Source organism: Acanthopagrus latus, chromosome 16 (assembly GCF_904848185.1).
Source record: "Acanthopagrus latus isolate v.2019 chromosome 16, fAcaLat1.1, whole genome shotgun sequence".
In the NCBI taxonomy this organism is placed as follows: Eukaryota; Metazoa; Chordata; class Actinopteri; order Spariformes; family Sparidae; genus Acanthopagrus; species Acanthopagrus latus.
Window position 1 is genome coordinate 3,367,062 of NC_051054.1, and position 27,133 is coordinate 3,394,194.

General features: G+C 43.5%; 1 protein-coding gene across 5 annotated transcripts in view; it reads left to right on the forward strand.

The window, feature by feature from the left end:
- The window catches only part of atrn (attractin), a 126,812-nt gene that overhangs the window by 22,571 nt on the left and 77,108 nt on the right, over positions 1-27,133 (forward strand). For all 5 annotated transcript variants that reach the window (XM_037125376.1, XM_037125377.1, XM_037125375.1 and 2 more), the window contains exons 6-20: positions 1,506-1,674; positions 3,106-3,196; positions 4,652-4,901; positions 5,561-5,744; positions 5,852-6,006; positions 9,941-10,025; positions 15,754-15,977; positions 16,805-16,926; positions 17,558-17,696; positions 17,846-18,027; positions 20,323-20,542; positions 22,078-22,263; positions 24,473-24,718; positions 25,285-25,422; positions 27,013-27,106. In XM_037125376.1, coding sequence (XP_036981271.1) covers positions 1,506-1,674; positions 3,106-3,196; positions 4,652-4,901; positions 5,561-5,744; positions 5,852-6,006; positions 9,941-10,025; positions 15,754-15,977; positions 16,805-16,926; positions 17,558-17,696; positions 17,846-18,027; positions 20,323-20,542; positions 22,078-22,263; positions 24,473-24,718; positions 25,285-25,422; positions 27,013-27,106 — 2,485 coding nt within the window. The remainder of the gene's footprint in view (positions 1-1,505; positions 1,675-3,105; positions 3,197-4,651; positions 4,902-5,560; positions 5,745-5,851; positions 6,007-9,940; positions 10,026-15,753; positions 15,978-16,804; positions 16,927-17,557; positions 17,697-17,845; positions 18,028-20,322; positions 20,543-22,077; positions 22,264-24,472; positions 24,719-25,284; positions 25,423-27,012; positions 27,107-27,133) is intronic.

Below are 27,133 nucleotides of genomic sequence, written 5' to 3' on the forward strand. Positions count from 1 at the left end.
AACGAACGCCCTGAAGAGTCGGCGTGTCCGTTAAGTTAATGGCAGTCATGTTTAACATTATCAGACATGTTATCATAACATGAATGTTCTTTGTAAATTAGCTGGACAGTTTTCTATCTTTTGTCTTTTGTACTTCACCTTTGTCCTCGTTACTCCATTTTCCCTCCAGACCCGGTGCAGCCATCGCCTTATTTCTCCTATAAGCTGTCTTTTTTTCAGCGCCGACAGCTAAAACATTTTCAGATCATCGAGTCTTGATCTATAAAGATCACAAAATCATTGGTTTTATGCCCTGACAGCTGCTATTTATACTGTCAGCTTCTTCTTTCAAGATAAAAAGGCCCCATGGTATCGAGTTTGATATTAACAGCTACAGTTTTTGGTCAAATGATCATGGGGCATTTATTTTAGAATTTATTTAAAATCCAATCACAATATTTCACTTATCAACTGGCAACAGTAGAGCAGCTCGCATACACATGTTGGACCTGTGACGGTGAGGAAAAGATAAAGAAAAGGAGAACGATGTTACAGACCGTGCTTTTGATCTGATCATTTTCATGATGGCTGCAGCAAAGCAATCGCAGCAAAAACAAACACAGCAGATTTGAATTATTGTACGCATCGCTCACCGCGAGTGATGGCAGCGGATGCAGCAATCGCACACGTTCCTGCTCGTTTCAATGCAAGTGTCGAAGCCGAAATTGAAAACTCAAAAGAAGGCCCCTGTACCGAGGCTGCGTCCGGCCCAGGGTTTGATTCTGACCTGCGGCTGAATGTCGTCATCTCTCGCCTCCCGTTTCCCGTCACTGATCTATCTAATAAAGCAATTACAAAGGCAAGATATAAATAAACAAGTTGGTTAAAGAAAAGGAGGATACATTTTTCATGCACAGTGCATCCTCGTACATGAAGGAGCTGTCGACACGGCTCAGCAACAGAAGAGATTCTGCTTTGATCCACTGAGGAACGTATTGCTTTAATTGGATGTATTTACCATCAATGCAAGTTTTCCTTAGAAAAAGTTAAATCAAATACAACTTCTGTACAGCATCGATTCCTCCGCACTCAACTTATCAAGAACTTACTCCACACCTGCGTAATCGCCGTGTTATCTGAAGGTATTAAACGCCTCTTTAACCTCGCTGCCCGTTCTGTCACCTCTCTCCTTCATAATTCAGGAGATGAAATCAATAATGGATCCTGTTTTTCTTTTCTTTTTTTTTCTTTTTCCACCTTCACAGTCATTTAATTTAAAGCAGACGGCCCCTCTCCTGCACTCTGCGTCTGGCTTCAGGACATTAAAGTGAACTGTGAAAGTTAAATCCTCTGTTGAAGCAGGAACTTTCTCACAAACTAGAGCTTTGTTTTTACGCTGATTTATGTCGTTTCTATTTTTAATCTCTCTTAAGGCGACTGGTATTTAATGTTTGCGATGTAAGATAATGAATTAACAGATCTCCCTGCATCATTTGACTCTGTGTGGTTGTTTCTTCCCTCCTCAGGTCCAGACTGCTCCGTCTCCGTCCCTGCCAACTCCTCCTTCTGGAGCCGGGAGGACTACGCCGAGGCCGGACTGGCCAGGGCTTCCCACAAGGCCGTGGTGGAGCAGGGCATTATGTGGGTCATCGGAGGCTACGTCTTCAACGCCTCCGATTATCACATGGTCAAAGCGTAAGTGCTGCCTCTCCCCTCCCTGTGAGCATCTCCACTCCCGAGTTTTTTCGGCATTTGGCAGCTGCTCTCATCCCCGAGAGCTGCGAGACATGAGTCGTGCTGTTGCTATGCGACTGTAGGGGAATGTGCTTTTCAAAGGCAGTGCAGCAAAAATTTAAATATTTTTAACTTCAATGCCTGTTCTGCCGCGCGCTGAAGTAATACTTGGCTGTCAGTGCTGTCAGGAAAGAAGCCCCACAACCTTCCTGCCTCCGCGCAGACTGAAGGATGTAATTAAAACCATGAAATTGCAGGATAGGCCGACGCACCTCACCCTGAACTCCACCCAGGAAGGTCACATTTATTCCCTCGGCTCATAGTTTGGTTTTATGGCTTTCAGCAGGCACTTTTTTATCAGCTCAGGGTATCATACGAGACTATAAAGGAGCATTCTGCCAACTTTATACAATTTATTGTGTTTGTCACCTTGGCATAGATTCGACTGCTGCCTAATTCTGCTCCTTAAAACCAGACAGCTGCAGAAGGCGAAGAAACCCAACCCTTTTAAGTTTGATTGCTAGTAGGTTGAGAGTTTATACGTGTATATTTGAAGTCATTAGACTTTGGAGCTTTGATTGGTGTCCGTGTACAACATGTTCCTCAATGTTGTTTGTACGTTTTGGTGTGGAGACAGTTGGCAGCTTGATGGAAAACGATAAGCAGAAAAAAAACATCAACGCTGCACAAGACAAAGTCCCATAAGTGCAGCTCAAAATGTCAAAAATAAGATAAAGGGCTGCAAAAACTACACTTTAATTGTCGATTAATCTGCAGATTATCTACTTGATTGATCAATTAGTGCCAGAAAATTGTGAATAATGGCGAGCAGTGTCTCCCAAAGCCTGAGATGACGTCCTCAAATGTCCTGTTTTGTGCACAACCTAAAGTTTACAGTAACAGAGGAGGAAAGAAACCAAAAAATACTCACATTTAAGAAGCCACCTTTGAGCTTATATAAACATGCGTGTATTTACTGTACAGATAAAGGTGTCGTCTGTGTTCTAAGCCACATTTCACGCCTCATCACCTGTTGCGAGTGCAAGAAGTTATGTGATTGTTCCCCCACGTCTCACCGAATCAGAAGAGGAACTTATGAGTCAAGGATTCCATTTCTGGTTGTTCCCACGGGCTCCGTCTCCGTCTGGCTGAATTTGATTACCGCATCATGTCACATTGGTGTGATAAAGGAAGTGTCGAGTGAACAGTTTCTATAATTAATCTTTGACATGTACAAATGATTGAAAATGGAACAGAGAAGTCAAGTCCAACATGACTCACCTGTAGAGCTGTGAAGTAACCAGGTCAACGTTTCTGGAAAGTGACGCTACTTTTGACACTTTGAGCGCCACAAGTCGATGATCATCACGCCTCTCTGTTCTCTCTCTGCAGGTATAACCTCAACAACAAGAGCTGGCTGAACCTCGATCCCTCCGTCAACACGGTCACGCCTCGATACGGCCACTCGTTGGCGATGTATGAGGTACGTGGAGATCTCCGTCGAACCCGGATGTACATGAATACAACGCGGTGTCACTCTTTGCTGTACATTTCATTATCACAGCTCATTTTGCTTTCATCTGTAGTTTCAGCGGGATGTAAATCCAGTGAGATGAAACAAAGATATATATAAAAAAAAAATGTAAAAAAGGAAGTGGAAAGAAGTGATGACAGCTGAAGAAAATGGAGGAACCAGCAGAAACGTTATAATAAACTCCTCGCTCTTTTTATTTTTGCTTTCAGTGGTGTCTGTTTGCTGTCTGGAACTAATATATAAATCTCTGAGTTTTTTTTTTTTTTTTTGATATGCCGCAGTGAAGTGGTGAAGCCGTTTCTCCTCAGCCTGAAAGACTGTTAGGAGCCGCTGATGGAATAATAAATGAGAGTGAGGAGGATTCAGAGGAAGACGAAGCCTGTCTGCTCTGTGGTTTGAGAGAGAAACCCAGTTTGTGCATTACAAACACTTCACGGCTCAAATTGCATCACAGGCGTTCAAATGCGTCTTGGAAGTCAATGCGGGCTCGCAGAGACAAATCTGAAATCAAATCAAGTGTTGATACGCAACAGAAAGAACTGATGCAGATCTCGCAAAGCAGATAATGTGCCGGTTCAGGCTCTCAAGCAAACGCACACCTCGCTGCTTTCTAAGAAGCTGAAGGTAGAAGACACGTGTTTCTCTCCTGGGGATGAATAATTCAAGTGTTGGTGACACGGAGCCTTTCAGAGGACACTGTTTTCATTGGGATGATCTTCTATAAGAAAGATCTGAGTAGAAATACATGTTGCATGATTAGTTTTGAGTTTTATAGTGATCACTTCAGTTGTGTCGAGCTTTTTTAAAGTTATAAAGTGCTGTACAAACGACAACGAGTAAGAAACGTGAAGTACGGTTGAAAAATATGAATACAGACAATAAATAATAATAAAGCAGTGTTCATATTCAGAACTCAAGGGCAGACGGGAGGTTAGTGGTGCTCAAGTTTTTATTTCTTGGAGGATTTTGTATTTTTCTTGGTGTGTTTTTAAGTTTCATCATAAGTTTTCATCAGGACGACGGATCATGTGTGTGTGTGTCGGGTTTTGGTTCCTTTTAAAATGAAGCACAACATGTAGCACAGTTTGAGACCAGCAGGACAAATTGTGTGTTTTAACAGTTCAAATTTTGAAAACCTGTTTACTTCTGTTGATGAGGATTCAGTTCGAAGCTTCATTCATAGGATCTTTGTTTGAATTTCTAACCTGGTATATCTGCACAGTTGCAGATAAAGATGAGGCTGCACTAATATTATTATTATTATTACTCTGTTTATTAGAGTCAGATGTCAGGATAAGTCTGATTCTGACTCGTGTTCCAGTGACTCCAGAGCATCATGAAATTCTTCTCCCTGCATGTATATAATCTAACTCTCTCCTTCATCGTTTACTGCCTTTCTTCCAGGGGAAGATCTACATGTACGGAGGGAAGATCGACTCCACGGGAAACGTGTCCAGCCAGCTGTGGGTTTTCCACATCCAGAACCAGACCTGGGTCCCTCTGAGCCCGCGGGCCAAGGATCAGTACGCTGTGGTGGGGCACTCGGCCCACATTGTGCCCCCCATCCAGGAGGGGGCCAGTCCCATCATGCTGGTGCTGTTTGGACACTGTCCTCTGTACGGCTACATCAGCCAGGTGCAGGAGTACAACATCGGTGAGTAGCAGGTGATGTCAGGAAGCTGCAGAGTTTCTCAAGAAGTTTAGTCTTCGGACCTGCTACATACAACCTCTAGCTGCTCTCCTGCTCTGACTGGTATCATGGCCTGAGTGTTGGTGTCTGAATATATCGGTTTATAACAACAGGAAATTAACGCTGGCCACCAAGATGAAGCTAATGAGTTTCAGACGCGGCGGGTGTGTTCATCTAATCCACCAGCCTCGTTGGCAGCTGGCCAAACTTAATTTAGAGGTCTCGTTGTCTTCTAAGAGCCAATCAGTCCGAGAAAATGGGATGAATTAACCTGCCGCTGTGGCCGATGGACAGGAGTGCAACTCATATCTGCTCGCAAATTAAAGTGATTTGATTATTTCCTGAATGATCGCCAATAAAACCTGAGGGTGCTCTGATGCTGGTAATGCATGTAAGGAGCAGTAATACAAAGACTGATATTGACTCTTCTGTGTTTGACTCGTAAGCTGCAGTGTAAACTCAGTTAAGCTATAATCACCTCCACGTCATCCCAGCTGGGAACCAAAAAACCAAATCCTCCACAAAATCACCCTGGGACTTTTCTGAACCTGTTGTTATGTCACTGTGTCACTGAAGCTAGTTTTCTTTTGCTCAGTAAAAGACGTTTGTTTTGACCCCTCCAGCCAAGAACACGTGGAGCTTAGTGAACACAGACGGCGCGCTGGTCCAGGGCGGATACGGCCACAGCAGCGTGTTCGACCCCGGCACCAGAGCGATCTACATCCACGGAGGCTACAAGGCCTTCAGTGCCAACAAGTACGGCCTGGCTGGAGACCTGTACAAGTTCGACGTGGACAAGAGGAAATGGTGAAGTCCCCGGTTACAACAGATGCAGCTCATTTTTAAGCATCCGCAAGCGTTTTTGTTTTGAAAGAAACAGCTGTAGAACAACCAGGACTGTGTGTTTTGTGCAGGACCATCCTGAGAGACAGCGGCTTCTTCCGTTACCTCCACACGGCCGAGATCGTGAGCGGGACCATGCTGGTGTTCGGAGGAAACACGCACAACGACACGTCCATGAGCCACGGCGCCAAGTGCTTCTCCTCCGACTTCCTGGCCTACAGTCTTGGTCAGTACACACAAACGCACACAGATTCGTAGCAGCAGCTCCTGCAGCTTGCTGTCTCAGCCCCTCGCAGTGTGTCTTGCTAAGCGTGCAGCATCTTTTCTGTTTCCTGGACGGAGCTGCTTTGCATTCACACAGTCACAGACTCTCACCTGGGAGCTGCTCAGAACAACTGCAGTGTTTTGTTGTTGGACTCTGAGCTGCGGAAGGTCAAATGTCGCAACTTGATGCACACGAGCGGTAAACCACAGCTCCTTTTCATACATAATGCTCAATATAATGAGGTCTAAAGTTTACCAGCAGTGTTGAGTTTTTTTTTCTTGTGTAAGCTGGTATTTGTAATATTTCCCGGGTAGAGGGAGTGAAGCGGAGAGTTGGCGTTAAATTGCCTCTTGTTTTGTATTTTTTGTGACTTATTTATTCACATACTAATCTTGTTCTTTGCCAGAAGCGCTGGTAGCCCTCATTGTCTGGAGAGTTGCTGCTTTAAATTTGCTGGAGGTTTCATTGCTGTGACATCGGGGGGAAACATCAGATGATTAGTCAGAGAGTGAGGAAGAAATTAAGCAAACTTAAATGTAGCTCACACGCACAACATGGTCAAAAGTATTTGGACAACCCTGCTCTTCATGACATCTGTCTTTGAGTCTTGATTGTTTCAATGTGAGACTGTCCTCACGCACAGAGCCAGCTCCATAATTCAATTTCCTAGTTTTCATGAACTTTACATTCCTTTGCAGTGGTTCCAGAGAGGCTGAACCGCTCCATAAACCATTTTATTGTCAATTAATCTGTTGGTTATTCTCTCAATAATTTCATTAGTTGTTTGGTCCATCAGAATATCAGAAAATGGTGAAAAATGTGAGCCAGAGATGATGTCCTTAAATGACTTGTTTTGTCCACAACCCAAAGATATTCAGTTTACTTAGTTTAGTCATTGAGGAGCAAAGAAACCAGAACGTAGTCACATTCAAGAAGTAGAAATCTGAGTATTTTGACACTTTATTTCTCAAAGAGTGACTCAAACTGATCAATCGAAACAAAAAACATTCCAAAAAGATTTTCAAGTGATGCTACTGCGAGCAAGTTGTGGCCTGGAATACATCCCAGAATCTTTTATTCGTGTCTGTGTTTCATTCACCGTAAAGGAAAGTCGGGTCTTTAGGGGAAAGAAATGTCAGATGAGATTTTGTAGAACATGTAGTTTACGCTCGACTCCTCGAGGATTTCCTGCTGAAGGTAAATGCAGTGATCAAAGCTTAATAACCTGAGCGTTACAATAGTTGGTCTGATTCACACTGGTGGCTTCCAGGACACAAATCTCAATTCTCTTGTGTTTATTCTTCTGCTTTCCTATTTTTACTGCTTTTGTGCCCTCAATCTGAATACTTAACCCTCAGTTTGTTGCTCAACAGCAGAGGAAGTGGTTCAGATTGACGCCACTGTGTCCATCCGTATGAAGAAAAGAGAGTTTATGATAGAAAAAAAATGACTTTTTCCATCATTATTTTTGAGCCAACTATGACAAAGAGTGGATTGTTTTGAATCGTCGCACACTTTTTTTTTTCTTTTTTTTGGCCGTCTAATTAAAATCCCATTTAAAGTTCTCTTGTTAGGGCCTAATAGAAGTTAGCACAGCTTTGTCAGAAACCGTATTGGCATCCTCATGTTATTAGCTGCCGACAAACATTCTCGTAAATTGAGTCGGCCTCCTTCTGCGGCGCTGTCATAAGCTGCTCATTAATGGGAGGTTTTTCAGTCTGTCGGGATGGGAGGGAGAATTCCCCGCAGGCCTGTGAACGGCCCTGGGACGTTCTGTTTTTCTATGTCATTACGAAGATGATTGACAGGCGGCGAAATTACAATCTCAGTGGGCACGAGCAACCCCCCCGTCCCTCTGCGACGAGCTTTTGTTCATGAGCGTTGCATGTTGGGACTGAAACATCCCCTACAAACGGTCCCCCGTGCAGAGGATGGAGGCTGCAGCAGCACATGTGGAGTCGCCACACCGCTTTAATTCATCGCATACTGTCCCATTTATACACTGACGATGCTACGTGTCCTCACTTGATTGCCGTAATGAGACTATGAGTTAGTCTGAGACGATGAGTTAGTCTCATTACAGCAATCAAGTGAGGACACGTAGTCATAGTCTCACTTAAGTCGCTGCGGGAAACAAATTGTTTCTCATGATTTCCCCGGAGAGTTTTGCTTTTTTTCTTTTTTTTTTTAGTCGAACTTTAGAAATTAAAAACTTCCAAGTGTTGTTGTCCTGACCTCTCTCTGTCTCTCTCTCTCTCTCTCCTCGCTGCCACTCCTCATCCTCTGTATGATTTTGTAATTGGACAGAAAGGAACGGTAGACTATTTACTCCTCCTATCCCACCCGTCCTCCACCAGCCAGCTGCAGGGTCGGTGTCAGTGGCAGCCGCTCTGTAATTGTTCGGTAATTACAGTCAAGATGGGCTGCGCGTCCGGGACTAATCGCCCCTCCTTAACGAGCTGAACTCAATTAGAGTGTAGAACTTAAGGGCCGTCCGCTGTCCTGACATTGGTAGATGGTGTCATAATGGATCCTCGCTCTGAAGGGGCCAATGCACCACCGCTGCCTGCAGTACCGCCAGTGTGACACCAGAGGGCAGTGTCTACCTGTGGATGTGGCGCCCATGCAGCTGTCAGCTGCTCCTCTGGGAGACCATGATGACTTGCACTGCATTGTACTGACTGAAGGTGATGTACTGCAGTCTCTGGTGTGTGTCCCTGCAGCTTTGACTTTCAGCCGGCTCTTTTTTTATTTTTTTGTCGTCGTTTGTTAGGTTGTGGTTGTTTGTACAAATTGGTGATGGGTGTACACTGTCACACGCTGCTGGAGCTTCATCCTAAAACAACCCTAATGGAATCCATCACCGCAGTTGTTTATTTATTTCGCCTAACAAGCACTGACTTGATGATTTGAATGTCAAGACAAGTTTTCAAGGTTATACATCACTCTTGTTTCAACACCTTTTTCCTCCAAGTACAGTCAAACATCAGGAGACAGTCACTGAAATAGTTTTGAAGACCTCTAAACCATTAGGTGTTTTTGGATTAATGTTACTGCTGGATTAATTTTTATGCTTTATTTAATGACTGTAAATGTTTAAGGTTGATTTAAGCTTGGGAGCATGGGTAACTGACCAATCCATATCACTGGTTGCTGTTAGAATACACTTATTTCTATAATCAGTAACATAATATATCAGCTACAGCAGGTTTAAAATCAAACAAGCTGGAATAAAGGTCAGCCTTGACTCATTTCAAGGAGTCACAAACTCAAAGGTCCGGAACCGGCGACCTAAATAGCTCAAACTTTGAAATCAAATGTTGGTGGTTGTTCAGGGTTGTGTCGTTGGGAGGAGTCCAGCATCTGGACTCAGCAGCATGAAATCTGAATCCTGTTCCGATTCATCTGTTTATTGAATCCGTATCCTTTCAAATCTGCTAACCAATCTCATTTAGCTTCTGACATCCGCAGGGAACAAGATGCAGATCTGTAGTCACGTTTTCTTGGCTGAGACGCCTGAAGGACTGCAGATTTTTAATGTTGGCCTAATCAATGTTCAGAACCTGTAGCTACAGCCTGAAAATCAGATCAGCAAAGGAGATTAACCCTATTTTTAACAAGCTTCTTGCTCTAAATACTGTAGGTCATTCAGACACACATGCCTGGCTGCATTTCCTCAGCGTGATTGTTGCTCTCGCAGTCATCAGACCCTCAGTGTCTCGGTCAAGGACACTTCCCGGACCGACTCGGTGATTGACACGAGGATACGAGCTGTTAAAGGTCTTAGTTAACCATCCGTGGCATGTCAGCTGAACACCGCTGACGACATGTATGATTTGATATGTAGGAGCGGGTCACCGGTTTGTGACCTCTTTGTGTCGTCTTTCTGTTCCAGCGTGTGATGAGTGGACGGTGCTGCCTCGACCGGACCTCTACTACGACGTCAATCGCTTCGGACACTCGGCCGTCTTCAGTGACAGGTAATCATTTATGCAGAGCTACACTGAGAGCAGTGTGAAGGGATCACATAAGGTGTATATAACTGGAAAAAGTTCATAATTTGGACCTAATCATACATAAAATGATGAATATAAGACTCTGAGTACTGCTGGGGCTGCTTTTTTTGTCTTACTTTAAATTTAAAGTTAATTTATAGACCATACATCCTAACATTAGACATGAGTGCTAACATTAAGTAACCGGGTTACTGAGGCTTTTTACAGTAACCTGATTTCCAGATGAGAAGGCCAGTTCCTGTAATCAGGCTAAGAGATGAAGCTGCATCTTCTCAACATCAGTGTCTGTTAACCCATCTCACTGCATAGTCATGACAAGAACAAGACATAAATGTGATGTCATGTTGAGAAATTATAAATTTTAAGACTGCGGAGTGTGACAAACATGCACACAAGTTTACAGAGCCTCTTTCATTCCTGGCTGATTAACTGGATTAGCTGTTCTTAATGATTGCAGATGTTAGCTTAAAGTAAGAAATTTCTAATGCGGTTCCTCTTATTTGTTGTATTTAACTTTCGTGAGGCAGACTTTACACGCAACATTTCTGCTTTCCGTTAAGTTAATGATATCCAAAAATGTTCCCAGATGTTCGCTTTTAAAATACTTTGTGAAATTTTAGTCACACGCTGCCTCCCTCTCACATCTCCTGACTCCTGAGCCTAATGTTTACCCAGAATTCAACGCAAGAGAGTGGCGCTGCAGCATAACAACAATGAACGTCAGTGGGCTATGATTGTGTGTAGACTGCAGTTCCTGATTGTGTTCTGTCACTGCGCTGTTGAAAAATCTTCCATATCTGCAGTGATGCATCTGAAAATCAAGACATTTATGCACCTCCAATTCTTTGAATGATAAAACTCCAGCACTGGCCAAGTATCACTTCGATATGATAGGAAAAAGGCAAATGGATAGGATAGGACACGATAGAATACGATAGGATAGGATAGGATACGATAAGAAAGGATGCGACAGGATAGGACACGACAGAATACAATAGGATAAGATGTGATAGGATACAGCATCATACAATAGGAAAGGATGCGATAGGACACAGTAGAATATCATAGGATAGGATAGGACAGGATACAGCAGAACACGATAGGATACGATAGGAAAGGATGCGATAGGATGCAGCAGAATACGATAGAATAAGATGTGATAGAACACAGCAGAACATGATGGGATAGGATGCGATAGAACACAGCAGAACATGGTAGGATAGGATGCGATAGGATAGGACGTGACAGAATATGATAGGATAAGATGCGTTACGACACAGCAGAATACGATAGGATAGGACACAGCAGAATACGATAGGATAAGACACGACAGAATATGATAGGATGCGATAGACCTAGTAGAAAACGATAGGAAAGGATGGGACATGACAGAATACGATAGGTAAGGATAGAAGTTGGTTAACGCATCTGAGCAGTAGATCATTACTAGAGCCTGAGAAAGGAGAGGAGAAAGTCCTCTTACTTCATGAAGATGGGTGAAATATTAAAGGGCAAACCTGAATAAATGAGTAGACATAACAAGCGCAGATGCTTGGAAACAGGGGCACACAGGGTCGCTGAACAGTGTGACAGGTTTGTGACTCACGCTGTGCATTCACAGTCGCCTGATATGAACCAAACCGAACACGAGGAGATTGGCAGATATTGCGAATGACGGAATATCTTTCCCATGGAGTCCTTAAGTATCAACAACAATCTTTCTAGTTTAATTAATTTTTAATCTTCCATCTGTATATCACTAATAAACTGAAAACACTACGCTCTTGGGTGGTGAGTAAGCAGGGGAACAATCTGCCGGGTTGCTGCAGCGCATAGACGTGTTGGTGTTCAGATTTCCTGTCTTAACCCGATTTTCTCTGAGTGACCCGGTTCCTTGAGTGCATGTAACCCAGAGTGACAGGTTCTATTTCCACCCGGGCCCACACATGTTTAATTATGCACACATGGTATTTAAAGCCATGCGGAGATGGAATACGTTATACAAACGAACGTGTTCGGTACCTATCTGCATCAGAAATACATAAAAGTTATGGGACTTTTAGACCTTTCTAGTGGGAAATTACAGCTTGGTTCATTTCGTGGTTGTTTATTCATGACCGTCTCTCCTGGAACATGAGTGTAGGAACACACTGTACTCACTCAGCAGAGTCTATTGGCGGAGAAAATGGGGATATATGCATATACAATTAAAACCAACCACCTCTTAGAAAATCAAGCTCATTATGGGTGTCTGAAGATGTACATTAAAGCCACTCCTTTATTGTAAGTATTGACTAAAGAACTCAAATGGTAAGAAGTTAAATTATCTCAAAATCCTGCTTTAAAACCTGAATATTTTAATCTGCATTCAGTGAAAAGTCTAGTCTGCAGAATTTAGGGGAATCAATTGGCAGAAATTGAATATAATCTTTATTATTATGTTTTTATTAGTGTATAATCACCTGAAACCAAGAATCAGAGACTTCTATTTCTACAGAAGGAGCAGGTGCTTTTCCACAGTGTCTGCCATACAGTTTGAATCACCTCAAGATTCAATATGATTCACAATATGATGCTCACGATAACGATTGTATGAAATAGAGCTATTTTGCTGTACTTTTATACATTGCAGAACAATCAGCTAAAATACATCTAGATGTCTGTTCAACTGAAGAATAAAATAGCCCCACGAAGGCAAAAAATCGAGAAATATGTCTAAAATAATGCATCGTGGTGTCAATCTTAAAATGAGACGAGTGTTATTCATTCGGTTGCAATCTGAAACTACACGGCTCGATGCTGTTGTGGTGGTTTCTTCCTTTGATCAGCCTTCAATAACGTCAAACTTACAAGCATTAACAAGCTCGAAGGAACCAAACCCTGAGACACGGATTGAAGGAAACTCTCTGCTCAAAGTAGTTTATTCTTCCGATAGCAGAAAAGGAGAATACAAGTCTGGAATATGAATGGTTTGGATACAGAACAACAACAACTACAACTCTCTTGGCGTCTATTTTTTACAACCTCTCATCGACGATCTTCCAAATGGGCTCAGACAGCTCTGATACATGCCAGTACATAATATACACCAGTGCACTTTGACCCCCAAGTGAAAGCACCATCACGCCAGGGATTTCTGATGCAGACTCGCGCGACACACAGATACACAGAGAAAAGTTCTTATCAACCAGCCTCAGTTTCTCTGCGCAGTGAAAATAACCTCGATTCCCCTTCTTGATCTTGATTCTCATGATTGCTGCCACTCACACTGGACCTTGTACATGAAATAGTTTAAACTTTCTAGTGGTGAAGGACCCCCAAATAAACTGAATATATGTTTAGGAAGAAAATGTCTTGATTCCTAACAATCGCGCTGTGCTTGTTTTCTAATATTCTGATCTAGAAATTCACACGCTGAGTTGACAAAGAGAGACTCTATCCTCAGAGGATAAAACTATAAACTCTTTGGCAGAATAGGGGGAAAAAAGACAAACACTTAAAACCAAAGCCAGCTGAAAGAACAACAAAAAAAAAAAACTGAACCCCCCTTACCTTGGAAAATAATCCTTTGTGCGTTCATACATGACGTTTCATTATCAGTCTGCGGTACGGATAGATTGTGATGGGGATGGTGCTGCGACCAGAAGGGATGACTCATCTGTAAGTATTATCTGCACCGCCAGCAGAGCAAGACACAGCGATCCATATTAAATTATACATCCTGTCGTAGGGAACGTATCAAATATAAACACGAATCACCGGCCCTGTTCGAGTCAATCCTCGCTGATGACTTCTGTTCCTCAGGAGCAATTAGGAGTTTGTTCACGCATTCATTTATTCATCGATCGAGTTCAGATTCAGTCACAGAGTTTAGGACAGAATCTAGAGCAGTGATGTTGAGCTTCATATATGTACATATATTCTTGCATTGAAAAGAAAACAGCTTTAAAACGAAATAATGAACTCCATAATGGGGGGATTATGGAAAATGAGTCTGCAAAAATGCACCTCTGAAGACAAAGATTCCGATGCAGGAAGCCTTTTGTTGAAGGAAAATACAGATGTTGTGTTTCATGAATGAGTCAAACAAGTAAGAGACATCACCTACAGCACTGTAACCCCAGTTATAGCCTCTTTGCACTGACCTCCAGTTGAATTGGGAATCGATTTGTAAGGTTTTCCTCTTGACTTATAAAACACTCCGAGGTCTGAGTCCAGCATAGATTTTTCTTTTTGCTCATATGTACCTACACTCAACCGCAGATCCTGCTACAAAACTCTTCGAGCAATCTCTCCCCCCCGGGTGGAGACTTGAATCTGAAGGAGAGAGACGAGTGGAGTTGCTGTCAGGGCCCCCAGAAATCTGGAAACAGTCACGACTACTCAGTGATTTTCTTTACATCGCTGCTAAATTACTCCTTAGGCAACTGTGTGTCTGCATTAACTTCTCCTTTCCATGACTCACTTTTAACTTCCTCTTTGGATTGTTCTAAATTATGTATTATTATTTATAAAAGTCATTCTGTTGTTTTGTCTGTCTCTCTTTGAAAGTTTGTCCTATAATTATCTTCACCACTTTTCAAAACACATTTAATAGGAAGTGGAATACTTTTTTATTTGTGTAATCCTGCTGACAAACCAAACAAGGTAACATAAGACACTGTTGATGCGTTTCCAGCTTAATAAACAATAAAATGCACCATCTGCACATGATTCTGAGAGAAGCAGCGTACATGATGATCTACTGCAGAAGGAAAGCTGAGCGCGTTTGTCTGTGAAGACGTTTGGTCTCGTAGTTTTGATCTTTCATGGCTGCTTGTTATGTTGCTGATCAAGAAGTCCAGTATGAGCTCATACATATATTTGCTTTACACTGAAGTGAGTGGTTAGTATCGGCTCATGAGTTAGATGTAAATTAAAACATCTGAGCTTCACTGAGTCAAACAGCCTAAATCAAGCTTTACATGCACGATATGCAAATATTTCTGCCGCAAGACAAGCACTTTAACAAGATGTAGCTCGATGACACGCTGTGTATTCTAGTCATTTTTACACTGTTTGATGCATAAATGTAACATTGTTCCTTGTATATGAAAGTGAGGTTATGCATTTGTCTGTAATTGGGGTGACTCGATCCTTTTCTCAACACATCCTTTCATTGTCGAGGTCGTCCTTTGCCTCTCCGCAGCGACTTACATCTTTAATGTGGTCCGGCGTTCTGCTCCTCCTGACGCGTGTGCTCAGCAGGACGTCCAGAGCGAACAGTTTGAAGTGTGCCCTCTGTGATCTGAGGGGACTTATGATCAGACCGGTGCAAATTACCCATCCACCCTGCCCAGCGCAGACACACATACACACCCACGAGCGCTAATCCCAGCAGCTGAACAGAGGCCAGTAGAGAAAGATGTTCAGAAATGACCCTGCATCAGAACACACACACACTCAGCGGGGGGGTCGGTTCTGTCAGGTCCATCTGCACAGGAACACAACGCTCGTAGGGGATTTAGCAGACCTGTGAGACGGGTTGAAGCCCAGAGAAGAGCAAGAGCACTCGGACTAAGCTTCTCTGGCTCACTGTGCACAGAAGGTCCCAGCTAAGGAGGATTGCGGGGCAGAAATCCTCTCATTTTACCTCCTGAATCCCTTCCCTCCCGACCGCCACTGACATCCTCTCTCCTCTGTTTTCTCTCAGTGTGATGTACGTGTTCGGCGGCTTCAACAGCCTGCTGCTCAGTGACGTCCTCATGTACACCTCGCCCAACTGCTCGGCCTTCTCCAGTGCGGCGTCATGCAGCCAGGCCTGGCCGGGGATCCAGTGCGTCTGGGACAGCACCCAGCACTCCTGCCTGCCCTGGGAAGGCAACGCCACCGGGACCGAACAGCAGCAGCTGCCAGCCTCCTGCAACACGCGGTCGTGTAAGTGTCACCGCCGCCGTCACGTTGATAAACCGGTGGAACGTGTCCAAGATGATTTTAGATTCTTGCTGTCTGCATTCGCAACCCTGATGTCTGATGGCATACACAGACTCTGGCAGAGACACTTTGTTTGTTTGCACAATCGTGCAAATCAGAAAAAATGTCAAATAAAAAAAGATGAATCAGGATATATTTTTGTCTGTGAGGTTTTGAAATGATAACGCTGTCATCTCTTTATCTCTGCTTAAACTTGATCAGCCGATTAGCTGACAGATGTGTTAAAATATGACTTTATATTTTCTCCTGCTGACCTCTGTGTGTGTGTGTTAGTGTGTGTCTGTGTGTGTCAGATAGGACAGGAGGGAGGTAATCATCAGGGACAGTTCAGGCAGGTCTCTCCGCTTCCTGCTGAGAATTCTCTTCTGTTTGCCGTTTGCCATTTGTCATGAAAAACCTCAACTTCCAGACCCGGCCGGTCTCATTTTCCGGTGTTGGTGTCTACAGAAGTGGCGGCAGATGGAAACTGCGCCCTGGAATAACTTTTTTTTTTTTTCCAGGCACATTTAATACCAGGGAGGCCTTCTGTCTCCCTGCCCCAGTTTCCCCAGAAGAAACCTCATGTCAAGGAAGTGTTGACTGATCTGTGGTGTGCAGCAGAATCAGAATTACTTAAGCCGCTGTTAAAGGAATGAACAATAAAAATCAAATCAGTGAGAAAAGTGGGCCATCTGGAAAACATTTTCACCACCGTCTCCACATGCCTTGCTGTACAAATGAACAGTGTTCTTTGAATGAAACTATTTAAATTGCTCTTCCAAATGTTGCAGATGCTGATAACGAGAGGTGTGACCAGTACACAGACTGCTACAGCTGCACCGCCAACACCAACGGCTGCCAGTGGTGTTCAGGCCAGTGTGTGTCTCTGGGAAGTAACTGCACCTCCACCACGGTATGAACACCGAGTCCGCCTCCGATGCTAAAACCTGCCTTCTCTACTTACTTTGCTAACTCCAACCTTGCTGAGAAGATAAAGTGACACCACTCACCACCCAAACACGCCCCCTTCCCTCCGGCGTTGTCAAAAATGAACCTTCCTTTTATTCCCTTGAAGAGTTATTACACCTTATAAATTGGGTCATGTCATATTTGAGTAGTGATTAGATAAAAGACTGATGAAGAATGTTCTGATTGTCAGTCTGTGATTAAATCGCTGCTCATTTACATCAATATGACACATGTGAGACAATTCACGTGTCTCCTTGTGCTCCCTGATTAGTAAAGGTCAGCCTGTCTGACTGAGATTATTAGGTAATCTAATACTTGTGATGACATGACCTTCTACTCAAATAGCTGCATAGTCAGGAAAAAAAAAAGATGTTTTGAACACAAGAGTCTTTTTCATTAAATCCACAAACATTTCAGTCTTGTAATGAAAATCTCATGAATCTGCTGAATGCTTCCTCTTCATAAAACTATAATAAAGCATTTGATTTTTTTTTCCTGTATGTCATTAACGCAGCAGTAAATGTGATGATAAGGTACTTTGAGTTGAACCGTTATTGTCTGCTTTCCCTTCCCAGGGGGCCATAGGGGAGTTTGAAGTTTGCCCCAAGGACAACCCGTCATACGTGTGCAACAAGAAGACCAGCTGCAAGAGCTGCGCCGTGGACCAGAACTGTCAGTGGGAACCTCGCAACCAGGAGTGCATCTCACTGCCAGGTAACCCACTGTCAGGAAAGAAACCATTTTATTTTGAAAAATCTGTTGCATAGTGGGCTTTCTGGCACAACTTCGCTTTTTCCAAGGTGCACAGAGAAGGGAGAAAGTCGAAAGAGGTAAAAAGCGAGCTTGTGTTCCTTCCATTCCAGAAAATGTCTGCGGTGAAAGTTGGCATCTTGTGGGAAACTCCTGTCTGAAGTTCATCACGGCGAAGGACTCGTACGACAACGCCAAGCTGGCCTGCAGGAGCCACAACGCCGTCCTGGCCTCGCTGACCACGCAGAAGAAGGTGGACTTTGTCCTGAAGGAGCTGCAGATCATGAGTGTGGTGGTGAGTAAGGTTACCGAGGTTTTAATGATCAGATTAGAGAAATATTCAGGGTCGTCACATCAGCAGCGAGTCAGATTATCGATAACACTTGAGTTTCACAGAGAGTAGTGAAGAGAAAATACATCATTACAGTAAGAAGATCCCATTTAAAAGTAAAGAAAGCAAGGGCAAAAATATCCAACAAGACCTGACACAGCGATTTGAGAAGGAAAACTACAAAAGTGCACAAAGAGAGCCTCTTTTTTGTGTGTGTCTTTTCAGATTTGTGAAGAAAAAGTCATGCGAGCCTGTTGGTTTTTAAACTTGGATGTGGGTCTTTTGTGGCCGCTGCCCTCTTTTCAGAAGTTGTCTTTTCTGTCTGCAGATGAGCTCTGCTTCGATACTTTTTTTGTCTGTGATTTTTGGACCAGTGAGCGTGAAACAAATCTTCCATTAACAGATTCTTTCCTCGGAGCTCAGACGTCTCTTACCCGCTCCATTAGAGCACATAGGCAGAAATCTATCCCGGCAATCGACTAACCATCACAAGGTGCTCTTTATATCATCGGATGCAGGGTCGCATCTCTGCAGGTGGATGTGGACGTGTACTGTTTTAGCTTTGATCGTTGAATCAGACACGTCCATTTGCACGTTGGCTGATTCTGAGAGAAGCAACATACATGATTAGTTACTGAAGAAGTGCCGAATGTGTTTGTCTGTGAAGATATTTGCTCTTGTAGCTTTGATCCTTTGCCTGCTCAGTATGTTGACATGAAGTAATCCAGAACACGCTTACACACATGTTGGCATTTCATTTTTAACACGCGGGATTTTTAATCAATAGATGAAACGCAGTTTGATAGCGGGGGACGTGTGAGATCATGGGAGTTATCGTCATCATTTACAGACTTGTCATGTGTTAAATATTTCATGATGTTATCTTCAGCCACGTTTGAAGCAGAAATGATGATGACAAACAAATCATTTTCTGCTCTAATTTGAGAATTAAATGCTCGTCTCTTGAAATTCACCACAAACTAAATATTTTTGGGGTTTTTGAACAGTTTCCCAGACTTTTCCCACGGCTCTAGAATCACATTTTCCCCGATTTCCTGAAAATGTATGCACAAATAACCAATTGATGAATTAATTAATCAAGAAAACAAGAAGTATCTGCTAGAAATTTGTCTCAAAAGGGACATATATCTTTGTTCACTCTGTCATATTTCCTGATTGAACAGGTGCTGTAGAACAAAGTCTCCATTTTTCAAGCTGATGAGTAAAAAATGGTTTTGGGAGCCACATTATTGGCCTAATCACAGCTAAATCTGTCTAAATATTTCAGCATGCCTCGACACTTGAGTTCACTGAAGAGTCTTACATAATCCCGAACGTGTCAAAAAGCACTGCGAGAGCGCGTCTCTAAAGACCCGCTCTGCTCTTAAATGAAACATGGTGTCATCTGCGGCTGCAGTCGTGCTTTCGTATTTGTGCAGATCACCCAGCAGGCACAAACACTGCCATCCCTCACTGGAGCCACCCATGCAAAAAAATGTAAGCCACTTATGATCCTACAAAGTGCCCCGGAGCCGCCACATGGCGTATGTAATATTGAAGCTAAAAGATCCAAAAACACTGGAGTCTGAATCGCAGAGTGAGGCCGGAATCGACCAGTGGTTCACATCCACACTAATGAATTTATTTAGATTTCCCATGTTGGTCTGAATTCAATTCTGCTGGTTTGTTTGTGCTTAAATGTAGAGAAGAAATAAGACTGGACTTCTCTGGAACACCGAAAACAATCCAGTCCAACAATAAAACGTTGAGACGCGGCTTCACGATTCTTCTGCTGTGTTTCACCGACACCGTTCGAGCCATTTAGCAGTTCCAACGGTTTCTAGGCCGGATCAATCAATCCAAAGAAATGCAATTAAATCCCGATGGAACAGTAATTCGACACACGTCTGAGAGAGATCGAGCTCTCTTTGTTTACTACCACTGCAACAGCACGGCCATTGATTAGTGATGGGATGGATAACAGAGGCTCCCAAGTCAAGTGAAGTAAAGCTGCTTTTATTATCTCAGTCAGTCAGTCCAGGGGAATTTATGTCGGAAACGATGAAAGAAGATCCATCAGAAGATTTCTGACAAAGTTTCCAACAACCCCGAGAAATCCACTCGTTTACTCAAGGTGACATTTTTTGTCAGAGTCTGAGAGGGAGGAAGGAAGTCCTTAAGAGCAGAAAAAGAAAGAGGCAGTAGGATTAGAGAACGATATGTACAATCTTTGCTTTTTTCCTTTTGTGTCTCTCGCAGTACAAAGCCACAGTGACGCCCTGGGTGGGGCTCAGGAAGATAAACGTGTCGTACTGGTGCTGGGAGGACATGTCGCCCTTCACCAACACCACTCTGCAGTGGCTGCCCGGCGAGCCGAGCGACGCCGGGTTCTGCGGCTACCTGGCCGAGCCGGCGTCCAGCGGACTGAAAGCACAAACCTGCATCAACCCAGTGAACGGCAGCCTGTGTGAACGACCAGGTGGGTTCACCTAGTGAGTCAAAACCAAACGAGGAAGATAGAGTTTCTTTAATTTAGGTAATTTGGGGCGTTCGTGAAAACTCACCTGAATACACAGCTACTAAACATGTTTAGAGGAAATGTCAGGTGAATACGTCGCCATTAAAGTCCAGACTCTGATCAAACAGCATGGATGTCTTGTGAAATCATCATTATTGTAATGACGTCCTGTGATTCCTCGCCATCAAAGCTTCCATATTGCAGACATCTTACGCCGGGATCAAGGACGTGTCGACATGTCTTTTGAGTCGGATCGGGTCATCTTAAAATTCCTGCCATGAGCTTTTGAGAGAAATGTCAGGCTTCACTTTGAACATAGACTAATCATACGTAGCTCACAGTCTTTCATGGCAAAGGTAACGTGGCAGAGAGGGTCAAAGACATCCGGATGGAAAATGTTAAAATGTCAACACACGCGGCATCACGGAGCAGAGGATGTTTTCTGTCCTGGCCTCGTGAGCTAGATTCAGAACTTCCTGTTTTTTATTTCTGTCTAATCAAGCCATTACTGGGCAGATCCCAGAGGTATACCACTGTAGATGAACAGTTCAAGTTAAAGAGAACATCCCTAAATTTTAAATTACTAGTTTACAAGCAGGAGCTAAATTGCAGTGGGTCTGTCAGGAGCTCAGCACGGCTCATCGGCCTCCCTCCTCACCGCGAGCTGCATCGTCAGCCCGTTCTGACTAATATGCACCAGCATGTTTATAAAAAACTTTGCTGAGGGTCTGTGTTTTGTGTCATTTGTGACGCACACGGTCACAGGGACGTGGACTCCATGACGCATTTAGGTGCACCTTGAAAACTCTGAAATCCATACTCAAGTGGCAATTAAGGATGTTTAGACCAGGAACGTTTCTGTTTTTTCTTCTTGTCCATTGCTAACAAAGAAAAACCCTTGTCTTTTTTTGTTTTTTTTTGTTTTTTTTTGTTCTTGCATTCCACTTTTAAGAATTTGATGCAATCACGACAGTGTTTATTTGATTTCTCCACTAATCTTATCAGCAAACAGGTCCCCATGTTCCTCTGGGATCATTTTCTTAGAATTTCTTAATAATTGAATATTAAAATCATATCCATAACATTCGGTCAGTAAAAAAAAAAAAATCTTGGTGGTCAGGACATTGTTTCATCATTGTTTCAAGGGACGTCAGGGAAGGTGAAGAAAGATCTCCAAGACTTCAAATAGACTTGAAGTTTATTTTACCGCTTTATAAAAATATAACCTCAAAGTTTCAGCTGGATGGCGTCAGAAATCTGACATCATGAACTCAATCTGAGAGTATCTGAGGGTGAACTTCGTAACCTTGTGGATCAGTTATTTTCTGCTTTCTCGATATAGCAACACCGTGTGTGCGTGTATATATAAAATCAAAATCCAGTAGAGTTCAGCCAGAGGAGCTCTGACTCCCACTGAGAGGTTCATACTCAAACTGAAGATATTCACACTGAAAGACACTTGAAGAGCTGAACTTGTTGAAAATGTCGTTCCTCAGCCAACCACAGCGCCAAGCAGTGCCGGACGCCGTGCGCCATGAGAGCCACCTGCAGCGAGTGCACCAGCAGCAGCTCCGAGTGCATGTGGTGCAGCAACATGAAGCAGTGCGTCGACTCCAACGCCTACGTGGCCTCCTTCCCCTTCGGACAGTGCATGGAGTGGTACACCATGAACACCTGTCCACGTAAGACGTCTTTGTTCTCCTCATTTACCCGTGACGTGCCAAAACACACCACAGATTGAGTCCGAAAATCATGTCCCGTTATTACATCATTTCATTTCATACACAGCCAATACATCGCAGTCGGTCTCTTTCTTACTGGTGTGCAGTGTGTCGACTGGTGAAGTGAAAAGAAATGATTTAAAAAACCTTGTGGCGAGACATTTGATGAGAGCCGGCTGCTGTCCTCCTGCCTGTAGACTTCTCGGGTATTCCTTTGGAAATGAGTTTTTCAGAGTTTATTGAAAACGAGGACGGCTGTTGTGATTCTTCTCCTTCTTCTTTTTTTTTTTTTTTTTTGAAAAATGAACTAAACACTCTGAATAAAAAGATCAACAAGATCAAGAGCAAATACAGGTTGTATGAGAGATGGTTTCAGGGGCTGCAGCGTCTGTCACCATTTTAATATTTTCATTTATTTGGTTATTTGAGAAGGAGATCTAACCAGGGTGAGTGATGAGCTGATGTATCTTCATCCCTGTGCAGGAGGACATCTCTGTTAAAAAAGAATGACCACTGTAGTTTAAAAAACAGTTTCAAAACGATACAAATTGACTTTACATCAACAAAGTTTAGCAACATTAAAACATCACAATGGCACCCAGATATCACAAGATTAAGGATGAGCTATTCTGTCACACAACAACTGCATTCAGAGGACCTGTATCCTTAAATCCAAACCTATTGATTACAAAGAAAACATTTATTTTTAAGTGAGCACAAATCTCTGCCCGCACTTCTTATTCCAGTCCTTATGCTATTCATTCTGGACAAAATTGCAGTTGCCGTCGTAGAAAACGACTTTCTGTCCGATGCGTGAAAATGTTGCAGCGCTCTTTAAACTTCTGATTAAGTTGTGACAGCTACATGTATAACTCCCCCACCCTGCCAGGCGCAGATTCATGAGCTCCAATCTATGTAAAGGAGTGAAAAACACTCAAATAAAAGCATAAATCTAAAGTCCGCTCACGTTATGCTCCACTTGCAGTTAATGCTCAACCACATGAGCATATGTAGCGATCTTCATCAGACTCGAAAAAGACCCTAAAAGGCACATTTTAAATAAGTGTGGCTCCCCGGAGCAGATAATCTTTAAATGTTTGGGTTTTTTTTAACCTTCATTTAGCCGAGCTCATTAAACCGTGGCCCCTGCAGTAGATGAGACAGGGATTAATAATCTGGTTTAGTAGTTTGATAGCTTGCTCTCTGGCTGGTGCTTTGTTTTTTTTTTTTTGTTTTTTTGGTTTGTACGACGCAGCGGAGAACAATTTTCATTTATTTAACCTGGCAGGTCAATTAAGTACAAATTGTTGCTTACAGCCACGGGCAGAAAACAAACCCCTGGAGGTGGAGGAGAGTTAGAAATTAGAATATAGGCAAATATCAGTGGAGAGCAGGCGGACAGAACCAGCAGCTCGGGGATGTTGAGCCCTGTGGAGGTGTTTAAGGTGTTGTTTATTTAAAGTTTGGGAAAAGAACCGGACCCGACTCACGAACACACACTAACAAACGTTCAGTAATTGAAACCTTTAGTTACACAAAGGAACCTCACAGAGAACAACGCTCTCTTTCTGAAGGAAGTTGTACAACCCTGATTTCCACAAATGTTTGCTTAAATCTGGGATGCAAATAGCTCAGCTGTTGTATGGAGGGTGGAAGCCTGAGGAAACTGCAGCCTGGCTCTATTTAAACATCACTAATTGACACAATGTACGTTAATGTTTGTTTTGTTTAATTTGTGCGCAAACAGAAATGTAAGAAAACATCTTTGTGGTGTCACTAAACCTGTTGATTTTGCTTTTTCACTTTGTGTGCAGATTAAACAAACAGAACACCACATGTTAATTAGCGAGAGTTGGTGTTAGGTGTGTTTTTAACATTTGGGAGCGAGGCGGGCAGGCTGTTCACGGCCCTTTCTTATGCTAAGCTAAGCTAATTGCCTCCTGGCTCCAGTTTTGGCTCCTCTCATCTTACCCCCGGGAAGAAAGAGTTAGAGCATATTTCCCAAGATGTCAAAATGTTCCTGTGATGTACGAGGTTCTGTCACACGGCCTGAGATCTGGAAACACTTACTGCTCGCTATTTTTATGACGGGTGGATTTGAAAAGTCAAAGCTTTCAGCAGCCACAAACACACATCACACCTCACAGTAACGATTTGTGTCTTGCTGCAGCGGAGAACTGCTCTGGCTACAGAACATGTGGCCAGTGTCTGGATCAGCCGGGCTGCGGGTGGTGCACCGACCCCAGTAATACGGGCAAAGGTCAGTGCATCGAGGGCTCGTACCGCGGGCCCTTCCAGACCTCGGTTCCGGCCCCGTCCACCCTCCCCGGCCTCCCAGCCAGCCCCCAGCCGGCCCTAAACGCCAGCATGTGCCCCGGCGAGGCCAAATACAACTGGTCCTTCATCCACTGCCCAGGTAGGAGAAGCACTAACTCTTAGTCATGTAATCTAAGATACAATATCTGCTAATGTATTGTATAAATGTTACTTCTGTTTGTGTATTTTATACCTTAAAGGGGATTTACACCAATTTGTAATTCTCTAATAAAGGCAAACTGAGTCTGTAGCTGAAGCTGACAAGAAAACATGATTCAGAGGGATCGGGATTCTCAGGCGGGATCGTTTGTTTTATGACGAGTGAACTTCATCGTCCGCTCACAGAGACTGTTTTTACTCATTCACTCTAATCTTAAGCTAACAGAAATGACCCTCTGTGGTTCCTGTGACGTCTCTCAGTTTAACAGAGCTGTTGAAATGAACGCAGCAGGCAGGGACGATATCAAGAGTAATGTTATTTGTCACGTGCAGCAGCCAGCGGGGCGGCTCAGGACTCATTTAGGACGCTGTCTGCACTTCACTTTGTGTGCTTGCAAAAAAATGAACAAACAAATTAATTCATGTTTGGGCCTGCGGCTGTTTACCAGATTTTTTAATTATTTTTTTTTTAAATGTCCATTGTGTGCTTTCTGTACTCTTCATCAGCCTGTCAGTGTAACGGCCACAGCCAGTGTGTCAACGAGAGTGTGTGTGAGAAGTGCGAGGACCTGACAACCGGCCGACACTGCGAGAGCTGCATCTCCGGCTTCTACGGAGATCCGACCAACGGGGGCAGCTGCCAGCGTGAGTATCCGCGGGGCCGCTCAGTCCTGCACTAAATCACCCAGTCAGTCCTCCTGCACACAGCTTCATTTAACTTGTCAGTGCTTTACAGTTCAGGTTTATGTCGGCCATTTTCTTGATTCCTGGGTGCACAGTAAATCGGCCCCGTGGGATATTAAAGATTTACTCCGCTCTCTGGCTAATACTGACAGTCAGTCATTCAGACAAGCGATCAATCGTCCGGGTCCCTCGACAGCTTAATTTAGCCTCGCCAATATCTTACTGCATGTTTTGTGATTTTCATTTTTTTTTTTTCTTTACTATTTTCAGAGCTGTAATTCCCGGTGTCCCTCTGGAATATGTATTTACTCACGTCTCCATCACTGACAGCCAATCAATAAGACAGCCGCTCTGCATATCTTCATCCCGTCAGTGTTGTGCATTTTATTGTTTTGCGCTTATTTTGCTGCCTCCTGGTTGAACAGCAGAGCTCCTCTTCAGGGACATCAGCAGGCGCACTTCACAGCCAATCAGGGCGTTCTCTCCATCAGTCTGACATAATAAGATAACACATGTATATGATTTAAGGATAAAATTATAATGTGACTAGTTGTTCCGCCAGCTGTCCGCACAATCACCAAACCCCTAATAGACATTTGGCATCTGTTAACGGACACAGAAATGGTCTCTTGGGACGTGGAAAGTCACCCCGAAGCTTGTGCAGGAGACGCGACGTTAAAGTTTGGTTCACCTCTATGTGCAAGGATTCAGCTTTAGAACTAAAACTTTATATGACTTCTTTTTTTTTCTCTCCCTGGTAAAAAGAGGGACTGTTGCTTTCATGCAGCTGTGTGCTGCAGACAGGGCTGACTGTTGTTTGTGACCATGTGGCAAACAGCATTTTCAGAGTGTCTGGAGCTCCTGGGGTCTCTGTGAAAATGATGGCTCCAGGGGACTCCTGAGGGAGTTCAAAGCCAACATCAGACTGCTTGCCTGAGCTGAGCTGAACCCACGAAGTTCTTTTGTTACTGGACCAAGTTTGAGCATAAGAGTAGTTGACAGTTGTACAGCAGGCAAAGACTTTGTGTTTTTCGATCTTTCATTGTGTGTCTTCTACACTTGTAAAGTTGCAGTGATCAATTCTGGAGTCCCACCTTTAAAAGTCGTATTTGGAAGTAAAGTTAATTGTTAAATCTGATTCCTAATTAGTCTAATGCCGATGCTTTGGGACGGCAGCCGACCCGACCTACCCTTTAATCCTGATCCATCAGAGTTTGGAAACACAAAGCGGCGGTATTTGACAAGTAGGGGATGACGCTCACAAATCAACTTTCCTTACAAACTGGACCTTTTTGAGAGGATCAGAGCAATCAGCTGATCACTACCTGGTGGTTAGCTCTATCAGGAACAAACCCAGATGATTAGTAAGGCTAACCGGGAACATCTGCCTGGGATCGTAGCAGGAAGGAAACAGTCAGGAAAGCAGAGTCGCCTTCAAACCAATCAATATTCTGTAGATGTTTGTCATACAGAATCACAGCAGTCAGCGGTATTGTTTTACTGCAGCACCTGAATGTTAAACTGTTTTCATATCTCGCATCTCTTGTTCAGCCTGCAAGTGTAACGGCCACGCCAGCATGTGCAACCCGAGCAACGGCAAGTGCTTCTGCACAACTAAAGGCATCAAAGGAGATCGCTGCCACCTGTGAGTTTTATCTTCCTCATCCTGTTT